The sequence below is a fragment of the Vombatus ursinus genome, unplaced genomic scaffold (assembly GCF_900497805.2).
Source record: "Vombatus ursinus unplaced genomic scaffold, bare-nosed wombat genome assembly UNPS02014874.1, whole genome shotgun sequence".
Lineage (NCBI taxonomy): Eukaryota > Metazoa > Chordata > Mammalia > Diprotodontia > Vombatidae > Vombatus > Vombatus ursinus.
The window spans coordinates 4,784,986-4,803,584 of record NW_020954652.1 but is presented as its reverse complement, the minus strand read 5'-3'; the positions used below and the strand labels follow the sequence as shown (position 1 = coordinate 4,803,584).

General features: G+C 45.5%; 1 protein-coding gene across 1 annotated transcript; it reads right to left on the bottom strand.

Moving 5' to 3' along the window:
* Positions 1–7,568: 7,568 nt before the first annotated feature.
* Positions 7,569–12,085, bottom strand: DUSP6 (dual specificity phosphatase 6). Its single transcript, XM_027842526.1, has 3 exons — positions 10,975–12,085; positions 9,836–10,276; positions 7,569–8,734 (listed from the first exon to the last, which is right to left on the bottom strand). Exons 1-3 carry the CDS (start codon positions 11,372–11,374, stop codon positions 8,427–8,429), a joined length of 1,149 nt encoding a protein of 382 aa, XP_027698327.1. The 5' UTR covers positions 11,375–12,085; the 3' UTR covers positions 7,569–8,426.
* Positions 12,086–18,599: the final 6,514 nt, after the last annotated feature.

Sequence of the window (18,599 nt, the reverse complement as noted above, 5' to 3'; positions counted from 1 at the left end):
GAACCCAATACAGCAACATACATAGGGAGAGGGACAGGGACTGAATCTGATTCTTGATTATCTTTGACACTGTGAGGAAAATCGTTCTACATTAGCAATTTAATCTCTGTCTAGAGGAATGGGAGTTTAAGAGACTTGCACAAGAATACCCAGCCAAAAGTGGGATTTCAGTTGGGTCTTGAAGGAAGCCAGAAATTCTAAATCGAAGTGAAGAGGTGGGATAGTCCAGGCATTAGGGACAGCCAGTGAAAAGAAATGAAGACGGGAGATGGATTGTCATTATGAAGACCAGCAGATAGGCCAGTCTAGCTGAATCAAAGAGTGTGATGAGTGGAATAAGCAAAAGAGGACTGGAGGTATAGGAAAAAGACAAAATGGCAAGAGCACTGAAGTCCAGAGGATTTTATATTTTATATTTAATTATTTTTTATAATTATATACAAATATTTTATATTTAGTTATATATTTTATATTTAATCCTTGAGGTAATAGGAAGCAACTGGAGTTTATCAAGTAGGAAAGTGACATGGTCAGGCCTAACTAAGCTTTAGGAAGATCACTTTGTCAACTAAATGGCATGTGGATCAGAATGGAGACTTGAGCAAAGAGGCAGATTAGAAGGCTTTTCCATGGTCCAGTCAACAGGTGATGAGGGTCTGAGCTACAGTGTTTGTTTGAATGGAAGAAAGAAAACAAATTGAGAAATGTTAGGATAGAAACAAGACTTGGAAACACATTGGGTATGTGGACTAAATAAGAGTGAGGAGTTGAGGATGAACCCAGTGACTGGGAAGATGGTGATGCCCTGGAAGCTTGGGAAGAGGGGAGAGGTTTATGTGGAAAGGTAACAAGTTCTGTTTTGGATATACTAAATTTCGAGATGCCCACAGGGCACCCAGCTCAAGATGCCCCAAAGGTAATTTAATGATGGTAGGAATAGAGCTCAGGAGAGAATCTAGGGCTGGATATATAGTATTGGGAGTCATTGGCATGGAGATGAAAACTGAATCCATGACAACTGATGAAGGCATTAAGGCAGAGATTTGTAAAGAGAAAAGAGAAGAGGTCTAAGGACAGAGTCCTGGGCTAGATTCACAAGGCAATGTGAGGACGGAGTTCCAGCAAAGCAAACTGAGGAATGCTTAGACAGATAGGAGGAGAACCAGGATAGTAAGTACAGGATCACAAAAGCTAGAAAGTGGAGAGTACCTGAAAAAGGATGACAAATGGTATCAAAAGCTGCAGAGAGGTCAAGAATGTGAGGATTTAGAAAAAGCCATCAAACTGAGCCATTGGTAACCTTGGAGAGAGCAGTTTCAGTTGAATGATGGGGAAGCCAGGTGGCTGAGGGTTTAGAAACCAGTGACCAGAGAGCAAGCAGAGGCACTCAAGCATAGCTGAAGAGAGGAGAAAAAGAGCTGGTGGTGATTATAAGATGAAGAGAACTTTTTTTTTTTTTTTAAGGATGAGAGATACGTGGGCATATTCGTCACCAACAGTGGGGGAAGAAATCTGAGGGTTGTGAAATGAATAGATGAGTAGGGAGTGAAGGACCTCAATTTTTCAATGAGGTATTAAATCAATTTCCCACCTGAGAGGAAATAAGAGGGGGTTCCTTGAGAGGCTTGAGGGTAAATGAACAGGTTTTAGAACAGCTGACATTGTTGAGACTGAGATAGAGAACAAATAAGAGTAAGACCAGTTTGCTGCAGTGAGAGCCCAGCTGAGAGTATATGACAAACATGTGTCATGGTCCCAATCCCATGGGAAGTCCCCTGATTACCTCTAGAGCCATTACGCAGCATGTAAATGAGAAGGAAGGAGGTATATGATGGGGATAATCCAGGCTTGGGGATCATCAAGGGTTGAAAAGCAAAAGGACACTAGCAAGGGGGGATTCCAGAGTTAGAGACCAGTAGAGAGTTGGTTCACCAAGGGGGTCAAGATTGGGAACAGAGGAGATTGTAGTCATTTCAAGGAGCAAAAGACCCAGGAAAGAGCTGGGAGGTAGAGAGATTGGAGGTTAGGATGAGGATGAAGAGCTGGGTTAGAGGTTGTGAGGGTCCTGCTGTGATTGGATCTGGAATGGTATAGGAAAAGGCCTGAGAGACCTGGAATCAATACAAATGTAAATTGTGGTGTTGGCTAAGCCTCACAGGTAAGATTCAAGGTTTTGTCCTGAATATTCAAGAAAGTGCTTTAGGAGAAAGGGAATCCTAGATGGAGGCTATCTTCTTTTCAAACACCTGTTTCCCTCTCTGCACCACCCCCTACCTCAGAAAAGGAAAGTCTGTAACCTCTCTTGGGAAAAACATTATGAAAGCCTCCCTCCTTTCTCTGCAGGGGTGGGAGCTTATGGGAGTGGAATATTGCATATAGTGACAGATTCAGTTGAAGTATCTGTTTTGCTGATCTGCCTTTTCCTCCATCTCTTGCTTTTTAAATTTTTGTTAAAAGAGATGGCTCAAAGGGCAGGGGAGTGGGAAATAAAGGTGATGTAACAGTATGAGATCAGTAATATTTTTAATTGCATACAAAAAAGGAAACCTTTTGGATGTTTAACCATTTTCACTAGCCATAACTGACAAGTTATTTTCATTGTTTTGCAGGTTGATATTTTATCGTATTGATATTTTCCTGCCCTTGCAGTTCTGTTTGTTTCAATTATAACCCTAATCCCAAATGTTAGCAGTCTGCAGTGCATTAGATCTGTACCCTCTGCCCCTCCTCCAGTGATCCGTACCAGACCAATTGCAGCTTCCTTCCTTCCAGATCCCCAGCTCCCCTTCCAGAAAGCCCTGGCTAGGTAATGCTTCCCTGAGACAAAGAGCCAGCTAATGGGGAGAGCAGGTGTGGGGTCTCCAATGCTACCCAGCTGGCAAAGGTTGCTGTAGTAACCAGCCCTAGCCTCCATTCAGCAAGTGAGAACAGCTCCAAGATTCCAAATTATCTCTTTCACTTGTTGACTTGGGAGCACAAAGGAACAAGGAGACCTGTGGTGTGTGTGGGGGTGGGGGGGATGCTGTCAGTTACAACCTTCCACCTTGCAGATAAAATAGACATGGGGAGAAAAGAAATCCTTGTGTTTTCTAGGCTTATGTGAACTGTGGTTTTCAAAAATATCCACCCCTAATTTATCGCTGGTCCATTTTATTGGGGGAGGGGGGAAGGGAAGTGAGAACCCCCTCCGTTCAGCAGCCTTGAGACAATTGGCTGGAGTGGAGGTGGAGAGAAGAGCGCCCAAATGGCCCTAACTTTACAAGGGCCTTTTAACACAGGTTACCCTTTCTCCCTCCTTTATTAAGACCAGCCAACAGTGAGCATTTGCTACCAATTCACTGGAAACTTTTTCACAGCTTGAGCTACTTAAAGACAGCCTGGTTTCTTCTTTACACCACCCCCCCCCAAAAAAACACCAATAAAGTTGGGGGGGGGGGTGCTGGCTTAGTGGGCTGGGTGCTCAATTATGCTCAACAAGTCCGGCTCACACTGTGACCCTGCCTGGCTTCCTGCTATTCAGATGTGTTACTTCCCCTTTGGGGTAATGGCTTATGGCACAAGGCCAGAAAACATTATTAATTTCAGAAGGCAACTGACAAAACAACCAACCCACAGTCAAAGGAGAGGAAGTGCTGGGGAGGCCATCTGTTGGCTCTGGTGGGGCAGTAGGAACTCAATCTATGTGGGTTCTAGGAGGAAAGGAGATTGATAATCCACAAAGAGGAAGCTGGCTAAATTTATCTACAGGCCATATTAAAAAAGGGAGAGGAGAAGAGAGAAAAGAAGAGAAAAAAGGGAAGAAGTTAGAAAGGAGAGTAGAAAGAGAAAAAGAGACAGAGAAGAGGGAGAGAGGAAAAAGAGGAGAGGAGAAGAGGAGGGAGGGAGAGAAGGGGGAAGGAAGGGGGAGAGGAGAGATGAAAGGGGTATTGAGAGAGACAGAAAAAGAAGATAGAGGAAAGAGGAAGAGAGTACGGGGAAAGAGAAAAGGAAGAAAGGGGAAAGAAGAGATGAAAGAGGAGAGACAGGAAAGAGGAGAAGAAGGGAGAGAGGGAGAGAATAGAGGAGGGAAGGAGGGACTGATAGGAGATAGATGAAAGGAGAAGAGAAGTGACAGGAAAGAAGACGATAAATGGAGGAAAGAGGAAGAGTAGAGGTGGGAAGGAGAGGAAAGGAAGGAAGGGGGAGAGGAGAGATGAAAGAAGGAAAGAGGAGAGACAGGAAAGAGGAGAAGGGAGAGAGAATAAAGGGGGAAGGGAGAGAGAATAGAGGGGGAAAGGAGAGAGACAGAGAAGGAAGGGGGGAGAGGAGAGAGATGAAAAGGAAAAAGAAGAGAGAGAGGCAAGAGGGAGAAAAATAAGAGAATAAAGTGAGAGAGGGAGGAGAGAAAGAAGGAAGAAGGGGAGAAGGAAAAAAGGAGGGAAGGAGAGAGGGGAGAAGGGGGGATGGGGGGGAGAGGAGGGGGAAGAAAGAGCCCAACTACTTGAGCTGCAGCTGGACAGGATATTGCCAGAGCTGTTTGCAGATTTCCACTTTGAACAGCCCCAGTTTAGGGAATGCCAGGAGCGGAAACTGTTCAAAACTGGATTAACACAAGCCAAGTTTAACTGCATCCTACTTCTTCCCAGCTCATGTGCTGGGCCCAGAGACACTGACCCGGAATGAGAGGCCATTGTTTTCCTTTCAGACATATTTTAATTGCTTAGAGGGGCCTTTTGATGGACCCAAATTTCATAATATTTCTGGCTTCCTCTAAATGTCCTGACCTTCTGACATTACATATGACACTGGGATTATGGAATCATAGGTTTCTGAGCTGAGGGGACTCTTAGAAACATCTAGGCAAACCTTACATTACAGGAGGCATCTGGGTAAAGAACAAAGCATTCTGGAGTCAGAGGACCTGGGTTCAAATTCCACTTTTAATCTCCTTGGACCTTAGATCCTCATCTGTAAAATGAGGAGGGCTGGACTAAATGACCTCTAAGGTAGGTCTGACCTTTTCACCTCTTGATAATAGATGAGGTAAGTCATCTAAGGGCACGCCGTAATATTACCTAGCAGTCAGGATTTGAACCCAAGTTCACTGAGTTCAAATTCAGTAGGATGAAAGGGCCAAGTTTTTAAGAGGAAGATCTGGGGACCTGTGCCACATGCCTAAAAAGTTAGGAGTAGCTCAGCTCCATGACACATCACGCCTCTCCTTTGGGAGGTTTGTCCTGGGGTGAGGGGTGGGGGTAGAAAGGGGGAGAATGTTGAGATTGGCCCTTCTCTCCACCGGGCAGCTCAATTCCTGTTCCCGGGACAAGGAAATCTGTGCAAAGGAAGGTCAACTGGTTTTTGCCAGGTCACAGAATTCACCGGCCCTTTGTGACGTCAGGAGGCGTCTCTTCACAGAGAAAAAGCAAAATAAACCCTCCCCGAGAAGCAAAGGAAAGGGTGGGCTCCTGGGAAAAGTCACCGGATGCCAGGCCTTGAACTTGAAGGAATCAGTTCAAAGCCTAGCTGCAGGGGTTTCAGGGCTGACTTCTGGCCAAGCTCAAACACAAGGCCCACCGGGCTGACCCGCAGAAGCAATCTCTGAATGCAGCCAGCCCCAGGCTGCAAAGGGTCCAGGCAGCCCTGACCTCTGGCCAGCGCAGCTTTCCATTCTTCCTCACAGAGGATGCTGGCAGGAGGAGAAGGGGAAGCTGGCACTGTGGCTGTCCTGTTCTGTGAATAAACAGAGGAAGTCCCGGGCCATCATTTTTGGCACCTCTCCTACAGCTATTCACTATTATACAATCCTTGATATTTTGGCAAGGTGTGTTAAGGGCAATTATTGCCATTATTATTCATTTTTTCTGGAGGAGACTGGGGTGAAGGCCTGAGCCTTTCCTTCATACCCAGAATGCAGTCCCAGGAAATGGATAGAAGTATAATTTCTACTATCTTCAGAAGCAGCTGGCATAGACTCGATGCTGGACTCCTGGGTTCAAATCCCACCACTTTCCTTGGCCTCCCTTTCTTCCTTTGCAAAATGGAATGGAGGCTGGGGGTGGTTAAATGAACAGAAGTTCTTTCCACCGGGGGGGGGGGGGGGGGGGGGGGGGTGGTCTAAAGATCTGTGATCTCCAGTGAGATAAAGAGTTTTGCAAACCTTTAATGCTATGTAAAAATGAGTGGATAAAGTGCTGGGCCTGGATTCCGGAAGAATTCTCTTCCCGAGTTCAAATTCCACCTCAGACTCTGACAAGAGGTGTGACCCTGGGCAAGTCACTTCACCCTGCTTGCCTCAGTTTCCTCATTTATAAAGGAAAGAAATGGGAAACCACTCAGTATATCTGCCATGAAAACTCCAAATAGGATCACAAACAGTAAGACAACTGAATGACAAATCTCAAAGGGTAGTCTTGACTTTTAATCTTGCTGACCCCTAGGTCTAGTTTTCTGAATTGTAAAATGGGGTTAACAGGACCTACCCCAAAGGATTGTTGTGAGGACCAAGAGATAACAGCTTTGCTAAAAGCTGGCAAACCTTAAAGCCTACATAAATGCTGTTATCAGGCAGCTAGCTGGATAGAGAGGAAGGCATGAGTTCAAATTCTGGCTCAGACACTTACTGGCTGTGTGACAGCAGGCAAGTTATTTAACCTCTACTTGCCTCATTTTCCCCATCTGTAAAATGGAGATAATAGCATCCTCTCCCAGGGTTGTGAGGACCAAATGAAGTATTTGTGAGGTGCTTAACACAGGGTCTGGCACATAGTAGGTGCTATATAAATGTTTGTTTTCTATTATTACTGTTGTGAAAACCAAATATGAAATCACATTTGCAAAGCAACTTGCAAACTCTAAAGGACCACATAAATGCCAACTTTTGTAGTATCTAGCTGTAAATATCATTGAAGCTTTCCTATAACCCTGTAGAGTGCTACAGGTATCACTCCCATTTTAAAGATAAAGAAACCGAGGCTCAATACCATGTTAATATTGGTCAGAACCTTGTTGCCATTCAGTGCCCACACATTTGAGAGCTTTACAGCAATGCATGTTAGCTGATTATCTTATCTCTAGGATCAGCTGTTGGAAAATAAAGTAATTTTGAAAACTTAATTCTACTTCCTTTCCTATGGTACCTTGCAACCTTTAAGAAATGTTGACCCCTAAAATGTATCACCCTCTTGCATGATAGAGAAGTTGGCGAAGAGAGAAGGGGAGGGAAAAAAATATCAGATTCTCAATAACCAAAATAGTTATTTATTAATAACTTAAGATAACATTCTCATAAAATTCCAGCTTAAAATTTTACAACACGAACATAATCGAGCAAAGTAACTCTCCCTTCTTGGCAAACTGTGCCACTCACCTCTCAAACACAGGGGTACCCATGCTCACACACACTTCCAGTTTTTGTATTTTTTATTTTTTACCAAAAAAAGAAAACAAACCAAAATATTGCATTTTGAGGTGACTCTCCCTGAAGAATTTTGTACAGAGGTATGCACTGTTGAACACAGCTGAAAGTAAATAATAAAATAAAAAGTGAACACAGATTTTCCTTGTATGTCTTTAAAAGAAAAACCCCTCCATGAGAACACAGGCTGATATATTTACAAAAGGTAAGGCATAGTCAAACTACATCAACGGGGGGAAATCACAAGGAAAAGATATATGTCAGAAGATAAAGGATTGCACCGGTCACAAAATGTGAGGGGCAACATTCTGTCTTTGAATTTCAACCCAGGAGTCTGCCAGAGCTGAAACAAAAATTGTTTGTTTTGTAAGCATGCTGCAAAATGTACCCTTTGGATTAGAAATTAGAAAAAAAAAAAAGATAAATGATTTTGTAATGGAGTGACACTCTGATTCTTCCCTCCCTTTGGATGATTTCTTTTAGGCTAATCAAAGGGGAGAAAAAAAACTCACAAGAACAATCATCATCATCAACTTGATTTAAAAGTGAAATATTTACAACAATCAAACATCAGAGTTCTTTGCAAACAGGTAGGTAACTCCAGATTCAGAGCTGACACCTCTCTTTGGCTCCTCTAATTCAAAAATGAACCAGTCTTCACTGAAGACAAATATGTAGTATAATTCCAAATGCAAAAAAGGAAAACATCCAGCCAATCCTTAAGGAATATGGGTTCCTACCCTTTAGTCCTACCCTATGCACTTGGAAGTCCTCAAGTCTCCTGCCTCCGCATAGGTAGGCTTGTACACACAGGGGCCCAGAACCCTGCCAGGAGCTATGTACACAGCATCTCATGTTCCTCCACAGAGAATATAACACTTTTCTCCCTTTTTGCAATAACCAAGCATGGTAACCTTGTCTAACAATCCCGACAGCTTTTGATCATTTTGACACTGTGGGCCACAAACAAAGAAAAACCTGCCCTAGATGACTAGGACCTCTCCCCAGCAAAGGAGGAGAACAGGGCCAGGTTTCACGTGGACTGCAGAGAATCCACTTGAAACACATTCTGGTTGGATGGAGTGGTGAAATAAAGCTGTTGGGCTGGTACCCGATTGTCACAGGGGCTGCTCAGCCCCAGAGTCCTCTCAAAGTCCAGCAGCTGGCCCATGAAGTTGAAGTTTGGGGAAATATTGGACTTCTTCATCTTGACGATGTCATAGGCATCATTCATGGACAGGTTAAGCTTCTGCATGAGATAAGCCACAGTCACTGTGACTGAGCGGCTGATTCCGGCTAAGCAATGCACCAAGACTCCACAATTTTTTCCTCGGGCTTCATCTGGGAACACACAGAAGAGACAAAAAGACAGTGATCAGAAGACTGGAATCAGCCTAAACAGAGAACTGTATTTTTTAATTCATCAAAAATTAATTGTCCGTGGCAGGCCAGCCCTGCAGACAGGAGAAGCTATATCATTGAGATAAACTGTCTCTGCTGGAGCACAATTACATATTTTAGATGTTTGCTAAAAAGGGAGCTATTGTATGAAGTTCCTGCCAACAAAAAACTCCCTTAATGTGTACATTCTTTGCCTCAGCATGTGAATACCAGAAACACTGCAATATGGCCGTGAAAGCCTTTTATACAGACAAGCAGACTGCAAAGGTCTATTAAATTATTCTCCAACTGTTGTGGAGCTAACAATGGAGGTATTCAGGCATTTTAAAAGAAAGAGGGAAGTCACTGGGGACAGCCCATTAGGAGGAACAGGATGTCAACACTGCTTGAAAATGAGTTCCTTTGTCATAGGAAATGCATTACAATGGCTGGGGATTAGTTTCTCCGTGGCTTCCAGCCCACATTTCTTCCTGCAGCGCTCAGATTACCTATACTCTTCACTATAACCCGTATCACTGTATCATTCAACTAGATTACAACATTTAGCATTCACACAGCTTTCCAACAATTAACAGGCTGTCCTAAAATAACTTCCAGGTCTTTAAAAAGAAAAAAAAAAAAGAGCCTGCAGCAAGATGTGAGAATTCCTGCCTCCAGAGCTTTCTATCCTTTGCTTCAACTGGGAATCACTGTGTGTGGGAGGGAAAAATTCTGTGGTCTTATTATCACTAGTCCAATCGTTCACATGGTCTGCTTTCAGTGCCTGGCACACAGTAAGCGCTTAATAAATGCTTGCTAACTGACATTTCATAAGCAAACAGTCTTTGAGGCCGTTTTAAAAAAGCACATCTTTTTTCCTTTTCAGCCGAAACCAATTTTAAGAGGGGGAAAAATACCCTACAGTGCCCTACAAACCATTTTGAGACAAGTATTTCCATCAAATTAGCATCAGTGACAGTGATTAAAGGTTAACTCCAGAGAAAAGCTGGTAGTTGTTTTAGCATTTAAAAGTCATTTGAACTTACTACTAATTAGTCTCACCTATAAAAGAAATGGCCTCCGGGAAAAACTGAGACAAGTTTTGGCTCCAGTGATCTGAGATTGGAATCTGTTTATACTTAAACTCTCCCGCATTCTCGAAGAGATTAGGCAGGTTAGGGGTTACATTCAAGATGTATTTGATGCCAAACTCTTCTAAAACGTCCAGGTTGGTGGAATCCTTTGCACACCCCAGGTAGAGAAAGGGAAGAATTTCCACGGGGAAGGAAGGCTGACTGTTGGACAAAGGGCTGCCATCCGAGTCAGTGGCACTGTTGGGGTCTCGGTCAATGTCAGATTCAATATCCGAAGAGGAATCGGAGCTGATCCGGAGACCTCCCAGTCCTAGGACTGGCAGGGGAGGCGAGCTGCTGCTGCTGCCAGAGCCGTCTAAATTGGTCTCACAACGCAGAGCGAACTCGGCTTGGAACTTACTGAACCCACCTGCCAAGAAAAAGAAAGAAATAATGTAACCTGAGATGACTCAGTAGTAGTTTTCGCGGCGTGTGTGTTAAAGGGGCGCTTTGGTACAGACAGAACGAAATAAGCAATAACCATACACAGGCGCAAAATAATCCCAATTATTTTTTCAAAATAGGCAACGCATTTATAATCGATGCCACCAACTCTCAGCTTCTAAAACCCAACACGCGCAAAATGCACCCAACCTAACAACTTTCCAGCTTTAAGGAGGAAAAATAAAAACCAATCGGTGCAATTTAACCCCCACCCGCCATCCCCGATAATGTTTTCCTTCCTAATTGCCTCTTTTCAAGGCAGGGGAGGAGTGCTGCAGGACAGTAAAGCACATCTGCCTCTAAGAAGCGCCCCCTTGCCCCAAACAAATGTGCAATCCGGAGGCCGGAAGCATCAGCGCCTTCTTGGTCCCCGGCCCCGCCACCCGGGATCGGTCTTGCACAACTAACCCGGTATTTACCGCACGTGTCACTCCTCTCCTACCTTGAGAACCAGGACAATGGTACCAGGCAAGAACTGCAACCCGGGAGTCTTTCCGGTCGTCCCCTTCTTCCCCCCGGGGCGTTGACCTTCTACCCGCAATATCTCCCTAGACCACCCCCCTCCCTCATCTCCCTATCCCCAGAGTCGCAAGAACTGGGAAAAGCGGTCCAACCAGTCCTTACCTTCCAGGTAAAATGCCCTGCAGCCTTCGTCCTTGAGCCTCGTGAGCAGAAGTCCCAGCACGGATTCTCCCCCCGTGTTCTCGTTCCATTCGCTGCTGTTCTCGTCGTACAGGACCACTGTGTCCGTCCCGCAGCGCCGCGTGAAGCGGTCACGGTCTTCTCCGCGGGAGAAGAGCGAACGCACCGGCAGGTTGCCCTTCTGCAGCCGCCGCAGCATGATGCCCGGAATGGCCACGTTGATGGCCGACTCGATGTGGGACGACTCGTACAATTCCTGCGGCCGGCAGTCCAGCAGCAGCAGCCGGTCGCTGCCCAGCTCCAGCTGCTCGTTCAGCCACGCCACCGTCTTACTAATCGCCATTTCCGACACGAAAGGCACGGGTCTGAACGTATCTATCATGAGGATGAGCGGAGGGCCGGGGAGCGGTGCCTAACAGATGCTTCCCGCTGCAGGCATATGCTAGAAGTCGGCTCGCCTAGCCGGGGCTCACCCCAAAAGCAGCAAGTCCTAATAGCACCGGAGAATGGAATTTGGATAATGAAACAGACCTGCAACCTCTAACTCCAGAGCTGAGAGATTTGAGAGGAAAGGGAAAGTAAACCCTGGCGTTTTCTGAAGCATAGGCTTGCAACACCTCAGACGGCCGTTCAGTCCCGGGTCTCCCTGTCAATGGATCTCTGAATGAAGCGCCGTAATCGCCCCAGTCCAGACCTCTTTCTTTTCTCCCCGAGTGAATGAAATCCAATTAGTTTGGGGCCCTGGGATCCGGCTCCGGAGCTACCGCAAAAAAGTCCATTTGCTCTTAATCTCTCCTGGGTACATACCGCAGTCAACCCGATAGTCTTCTCATAATATGATTCAGTTCTTTATTTGAGCAATGTCCCTTTGACTAGGGCTCGCACACCCCCTGCGCGAGGCAGCTCCTCAATGGATACAAACATGGAACGTCTCAATGGATACATTCTCTCCGCCAGCCAATGAGCGCCCGCGGAAGGGGCTGTTGCCGTGGGGACGGGCCGGCTGGAACAGGTTGTGTTGATGAATTGTTAATGAGTTTGTCATTCACAAAAACGGAAAGGAATTTCCGCTCCGGATAAAGCCGAGAGCAAACAAGCAGCCTCTGCGGCTCAGCGGGAGGAAGGAGAAAGAGGAGGAGGAGGAGAGGAGGAGGAGGAGGGAGGGGGAGGAGGAGGGAGGGGGAGGAAGAAGGGGGAGGAAGGAGGGAGGAGGAGCAGGGTACCTAAAGCAGGGCATTTCTGTGTCTCTTGTATCCTTCTCCTAAAGTTCACACGTAGCATCAGAACTTCTGCACACAACGGGTCCAATTATCAGACTCAAAAGCCCCCCAGCCACCTTAAAAAAATCGTTCTGACTTCTTTTTCTGCTCCAATTTATTTGCACCCGAGGTTCCTTTTTAAGGCCGTTTCCCCCATTGAAGAGGAAGGGGGAGAGGGGGGAGGAGATGTGTGTGCGGTATTTGATGTTTGAGAGCAAAGCTCTGGTGTTCATTTAGTTGGCGCTTTGTTTGGACTGGCGCTGCTGGGACTGGTGGAGTGTTGAATGCTGCAACCAAGGTCTCCGGAAACAAAAGGAGATTTTGTTGAAACAGGATTATGTTGTTGTTGAAGCAAGCAAACGCTGGTGCAGAAAATCAGCTTCGTTTTAAAGCTAATTTTCAAAATCCAAAGAGAATGTATAAAGTAGGAGCCCTCTGGAAGATGGCTTTCTCCCCCCCCCACCCCATTTTAGAAAGCAAAATCCAAGACCTTTTTTTTTTACGAGGGAACGGGTTTTTTTTTTTTTTGGGTTGGTGCCCCCCCCCCCCCCCGGCTGGTGGCATTAAGGTTTACTGCCCATTGTTAGAAGGAACTGAAGTCATTCATTCCCCCCCACCCCCCCACCCCGCCTTTCCACCACCATCCCCACCCCCCTGCAGTCTCCACCCCCGACCGCTACCCAGGGTCACTCTCGTTAATCATTTCTATACTGAAAATCACTGAAGCGGGTGCAAGGCTTCTAACAAAGGTGCAGACGAGTTGACAGGGAGCTGTCTGGGCCGCGGCCCCTTAAACGCCCCGGCCGCAGCACATCTTGCTATAGAACATGCAACCTCGACCCCTACCCCCTCCAGCCTGAGGAGGAATAAACCAAAAGGGAAATTCTTTAGCAGAGACTGCGGGTTTTCTCTTGGAGGGGACTGGGAAACCTGCTACAATTTTAATCAGCCGGGTGTGGGGAGTGGGGGCTCAGAGAAGCGGTGCAGCCATTGGCTACTGTAGCTGGAGGGAGTCGTGACAGTAGGAAAGCCTCTCCTCCGCCCACTCGGCTTTCACTGGGCCCCCGCCCACCCCCCCACGGCCCTTTCTCTCTTCCCTTCTCCTTCGGGCGCTAGGATCCCATGCGCCTGCGTAGAACTTTCCCCCTTCCTGCTCCCCGCGGAGGGGATAGAATGTTACGTAACTGAGTAGACAGGTGCTTGGAGCAAAGGGCGGGATTTTCTTCCCGGGCTGGGGGTAAGGAAGGGTCGAGGGCTACTGGTTGAGGGGGTGTCCTATAGCTGGAGTGGCCGATTCTTTTGCCAGGCCTGCGGGAGGAGAGAAAAGAGCCTCTAGAAATGCCTTCTTTGGGTTGCTTACCAAGCAGGTAACTAAAGTGAGCTACCCTTCCTCCGCCCCCCTCGTCCAATGATCCTGCAACCTGGGGCTTGGCAGAGACTGGGGGAAGGGCGCGAAACCGGCTGGCTGGGAGCAGGAGTGGGGACCGAGCGCCTCTTCCTCACTCTTTCTTTCCCCCACCGGGGTACATTCCAGGGAATCAGCACGTGCTTCTTTAAAAGTAGCTGGGGCCCGCCCCATTTCTGAGCGCACCACCTGTGTGCTGGTGCTGGTGCTGGCGCTGGCTCAGCAGGGGCCCGAGATGTTGGAGGGCTTGGTTCCGAAGGCCTGGGACCTCCTAATTCCCCCACTGGAAAAATAATCGCACCCACTCCAAACTGAAAGGGGAAAGAATCGTAAAGACAGCCAGCAGTTATTAAGCACCTACTCTGTGCTAGGCACTGGGGAGACAGAGAGGCAGAAACGTAGCCCCTGCCTTCGAGGAGCGCCTTCTAATAAGGGTAGGGGTGTGGGGAGAGAACCTGTATACCATCTTGTACATATAAGATTATAGACAGTAGATGGAGGGAAATCTGAGAGGGCAAGGAATAGGGGGGGGAGAGGTACGGTTTTGGGAGCGAGGGAGCTGAACCGAGGGGCCAGGAAAAGTTTACTGCGGAAAGTCGAATGTGAGCAACTGAGGCTTGAGGGAATTGGGTAAATCTTCGATTTTAAAACAGGAAGAATGTAGAGGTCACCTAGCCCATCTCCTCATTTTACAGATAATGAAACTGAGGCCCAGAGAGATTAATTTGTAAACTCCTTGAACATAGGACTTGTTTTATTCCTTTTGTACCCCAGTTGCGCTGGTACATAGTAGGAGTCTAATAAATGCTTGATTTGATAGCCTCGGGCAGTAAATGATAGAGCCAAGATTCGAACCCAGTTCCTTAGAGGTCGAATGAGGAGAAAGGAGAAGGGGTTTGGTGCACTTGCTTAACCGCTTGGGGAAAACTACCTGGGTCCTTTATTTTCAGTAACAGGCCTCTTATTCCTCGGTTTGCTTATTGCAGGTTTTTTTTGGGGGGGGGGAGAAGGAAGTCGCAGAGGTTTCCCTCCCCAATGCCATTTTTGGCTTTTTGCTTTAGGCAAGCAGCCCCTAAAAGGAACACGCGCACCTAGGTGGTAATTGCAACTGTTTCGAATTGTTCCTTTTTTGGGTATCCTGGAAAAAAGCTCCCTCTCCCGCCCAGAGCTGAAACATCGCCCTTCTGGAGCTGCAAACAGCACTACTTTCCACTGAAATCATTTTCCAAATACCCGTGCCTATCTGAACCGGCTCGGCTATTATCACGTGACCCTGGGCATGCTATTTGACTCTTGGACCTCAGTTTCTTCGCCTGTGAAATGAAACGTTTGTCTCCTAATCTCTTAAGGTCTTTTAATGCTCCAACAATATGTGATTCATAACTACACAATAGAATCTTTAATTCCATAGAGGAAGGAGGTTTGGTATTTACTCACCCGTTAACAATACCTGTCCAGAGATGGAAGGAGGTCTATATTTATATTTAATTAGACATGCGCCATTAAAAAAAAAAAACAACCAAAAAAACGAGTCCATTCACATTTTCACTCAGCCCTCCACAGTCTGACTCCAACCTGTTATCTCAAAACATTGTCCATTACATCCTCCACCTTTGGCCAGATAATAACTCCCGTTTCCAAATCGATTTAAGGCTTGATCGGCCCTATGTCACACTTATTCTCCTCCCATACTGTAGCTCTGGTCAAATAATAAAAATGAGTCACATTTCTATGTGTTAAGGTTTACAAAGCATTATTCACAGCAACCATGTGATTTATGTAGAAAAGGTATAAAGGAAACTTAATTGTATGACAAGTCCCAGAATAGAGGCAGCTAGTGCTGCATCTGAGGGAGGGGTGGGGGTCAGGAGAAGCCATCCCCCATCAGTCAATCAAGCATTTATTAAGCATCTACACCAGCCACTGCTAAACTTTGGGCATACAAAAACAAAAATGTCAGTCTCTGCCCCCAACCATTCTAAAAAGGGAAACAGCGTGTATTTATGTGTATGTGGACAGACATTGGGCTAGGTGGTGCGATAGATAGAGTGCCAGGTCTGGAGTTAGGAAGACTTCTCTTCCTGAGTTCAAATCTGGCCTCAGACACTTACTAGCTGTGTGACCCTGGGCAAGTCACTTCACCCTGTTTGCCTCAGTTTCCTTATCTGTCAAATGAGCTGGAGAAGGAAATGGCAAACCGGTCCTGTATCTTTACCAGGAAAACCCCAAATAGGGTCACACAGAGTCAGACCAACTGAAACAACTGAACAAATGAGAATAATAATGATAGCACCTGTTGCCCAAGGTGGTTGTGAGTCTCAAATGAGATAATAATTATTAAGCTGCTTAGCACACAGTAAACCTGTATAAATGTTAGATATCATTATGACACTATTATTATTATATTATATATTATATTATGTTCTGCAACCCAAGGCAAGTCACTTAACCTCTTAGCCTCAGTTTCCTCATCTGTAAAATGAGCTTAATAATAGCACCTATGTTCCAGGATTGTTGTGATGCCTCACTATAGACGATGTTGTGTCAAATGCCTGACTATATAAATACTAGCTCTTATTATTATAAAGATTTGTTGAATGAACATATGAGTTAGTGAATGACAATGATGAAGAGTTTCCCATGCTATCTATCTACTCCACTTTTCCTCTGGCACTAGAGAAATGCCAACCTCCTCTCTAAGACTCTACTTTTCAACACAAGGCTCTGGTTTCCCCCTATTCTATTTTTACTGATTTTGCAATACCCTTTCCCTACCCCACACCCCACTTCTGCTCCAAACCTGTGGCTTTGTGACTTCCTCCAACATGCCTCAGCAGCTCCCGAGTAGGATTCAGAGAAGGCAGATGGTAGGGGTTACCAAGGGTTGAGGCTTATTGAGCTGAGAACTGTGGAAGAACCGTGGGATGAGGAAGTCAATGATGAAAAAGTAAAGTGCATCTCTAAAATCGATAACCATGGATTCAACACCATAATAATTGCAAACTTGGAGAGCTGGGTAGTATGGCATAGTCAATAAAACCTTGGTTCCAGTCCCCCCTCAGTTACACACTGGTCAAGTAATCCTGGGAGAGTCACCCAACCTCAGTATCCTCTGGTAACTCTCCAAGACTTTAGAGTAAAGACCTACATGGCTACCCCCATAGCTTCTTTATCCAGAAGTTCCTTATTTAATAATGAGATCTAACAATTATTTAACACTTTAATCTATGCAACACACTTGGCAATCTCAGCCTAGGGCTTTTTCCCTATCTTTATGGTACAAAACCTTTAACATACATTATCTCACTTGACCTTCATCAACCCTGAAAGGGATGGGGGTTTAGTACGAAGATTAGCCCCATTTTGAGGAAGAGGAAACAGGTGAAGGGAGGTTAAAACCCTTGCGAGTGAAGGTCCAGTCAGAATTTGAAGCAGAGTGACTTAGAACAATGTTATTTCCAACAGCACCTAGCACCGTGCTTGGCATGGGCCTGGAGTCACGAAGACATGAGTTCAAATCCAGCCTCAGACACTTACTAGCTGTGTGACCCTGGGCAAGTCACTTAACTCTGTTTGCCTAATCCACTGGAGAAAGAAATAGCAAACCATGCAAATATCTTTTCCAAGAAAACCCCAAAGGGAGTCTCAAAGAGCTGAATACAACTGAATGACGGAACAACAAATGTGCCAATGACTCGGGCCTCCTCACTGTTCCATGAGCAAGATACCCCATCTCTTGGCTCTTGACATTTTCTCTGGCTGTCTCCCATGGCCTGGAATGATCTCCTTTCTGTGCTCTGACTACTGACCTCTCTGGCTTCCTTCAAGTCTCAACTAGAATTCCACCATCTAAAGGAAGCCTTCCCCAACCCCTCTTAATTCTAGTGTCTTCTAGAATTATTATTTCCTATTTATCCTGTGTGTATTTGTCTGCATGTTGTTACCCCTAGTAGATTGTCAGCTTCTTAAGGGCAGGGACTGTTTTTTTGTTTCTTTTTGCATCCCCAGTGCTTAAAACAATACCTGGCACAGATCAGATGCTTAACAAATGTTTATTGATTGATGTGCCAGGTACTGTGCTAAGTACCAAGGATAGGAAAAGAAAAAACAACCCCAATGGCCAAAAAGGGCGAAAGACAGTCCCTGCTCTTCTAGGAGGGCCTGAAAGTCTATAGGCTATAAAGTCTAAAGGGGGAGATGACATGTATACAACAATAATACCTAGTATTTATATATAGTATATATGTATGTATATATGTTATAATATATTCATATATAGTATATATAGTGCTATATTTATATATAACATTTTAGGGTTTGTAAAGCTCTTTGCAAATATATCATTTTTTTCCTTCACAACAGCCCTGGGGTGGGGGCAGTAAGTGCTATTATTATCATCTCTATTTTGTAGATGAGAAACTGAAGCAGTCAGAGATTAAGTGACTTACTCAGGATCATACAACTAGTAAGTTTCTGAGGTTGGATTTGAACTTGGATTTGAGTCTTCCTGACTCTACCTAATCTATCCACTATACCACCTAACTACCTCTAATAATAGGCAATTAATAAAATTTGAATGAATAAAATGATGCCCCTCACAAAAAGGAAGTAAAATCAGTTCAGGAGTTGATGGACTGAGAGAGTAGGGAGGCATTGGATTCAAGGTTAATAGTCTTAGAAATGGGAATAACCTTAGAGGCCATCTATGACAACAGGTGAGGAAACTGAAATTCAGGAAGCTTGTGACAAATCAAAGATGATAAAAGTCAGACCTAGGATTTGAACCCAGGTCCTCTACCTTTAGAACTAGTTCTCTTTCTGCTGAACCATACTGCCTTCCAAAAACAAAAGAGATCGTGCAGAATATGAGAGACAGAGATAGAGGAGAAGGGGGGGGAGAGAGAGAGAGAGAGAGAGAGAGAGAGAGAGAGAGAGAGAGAGAG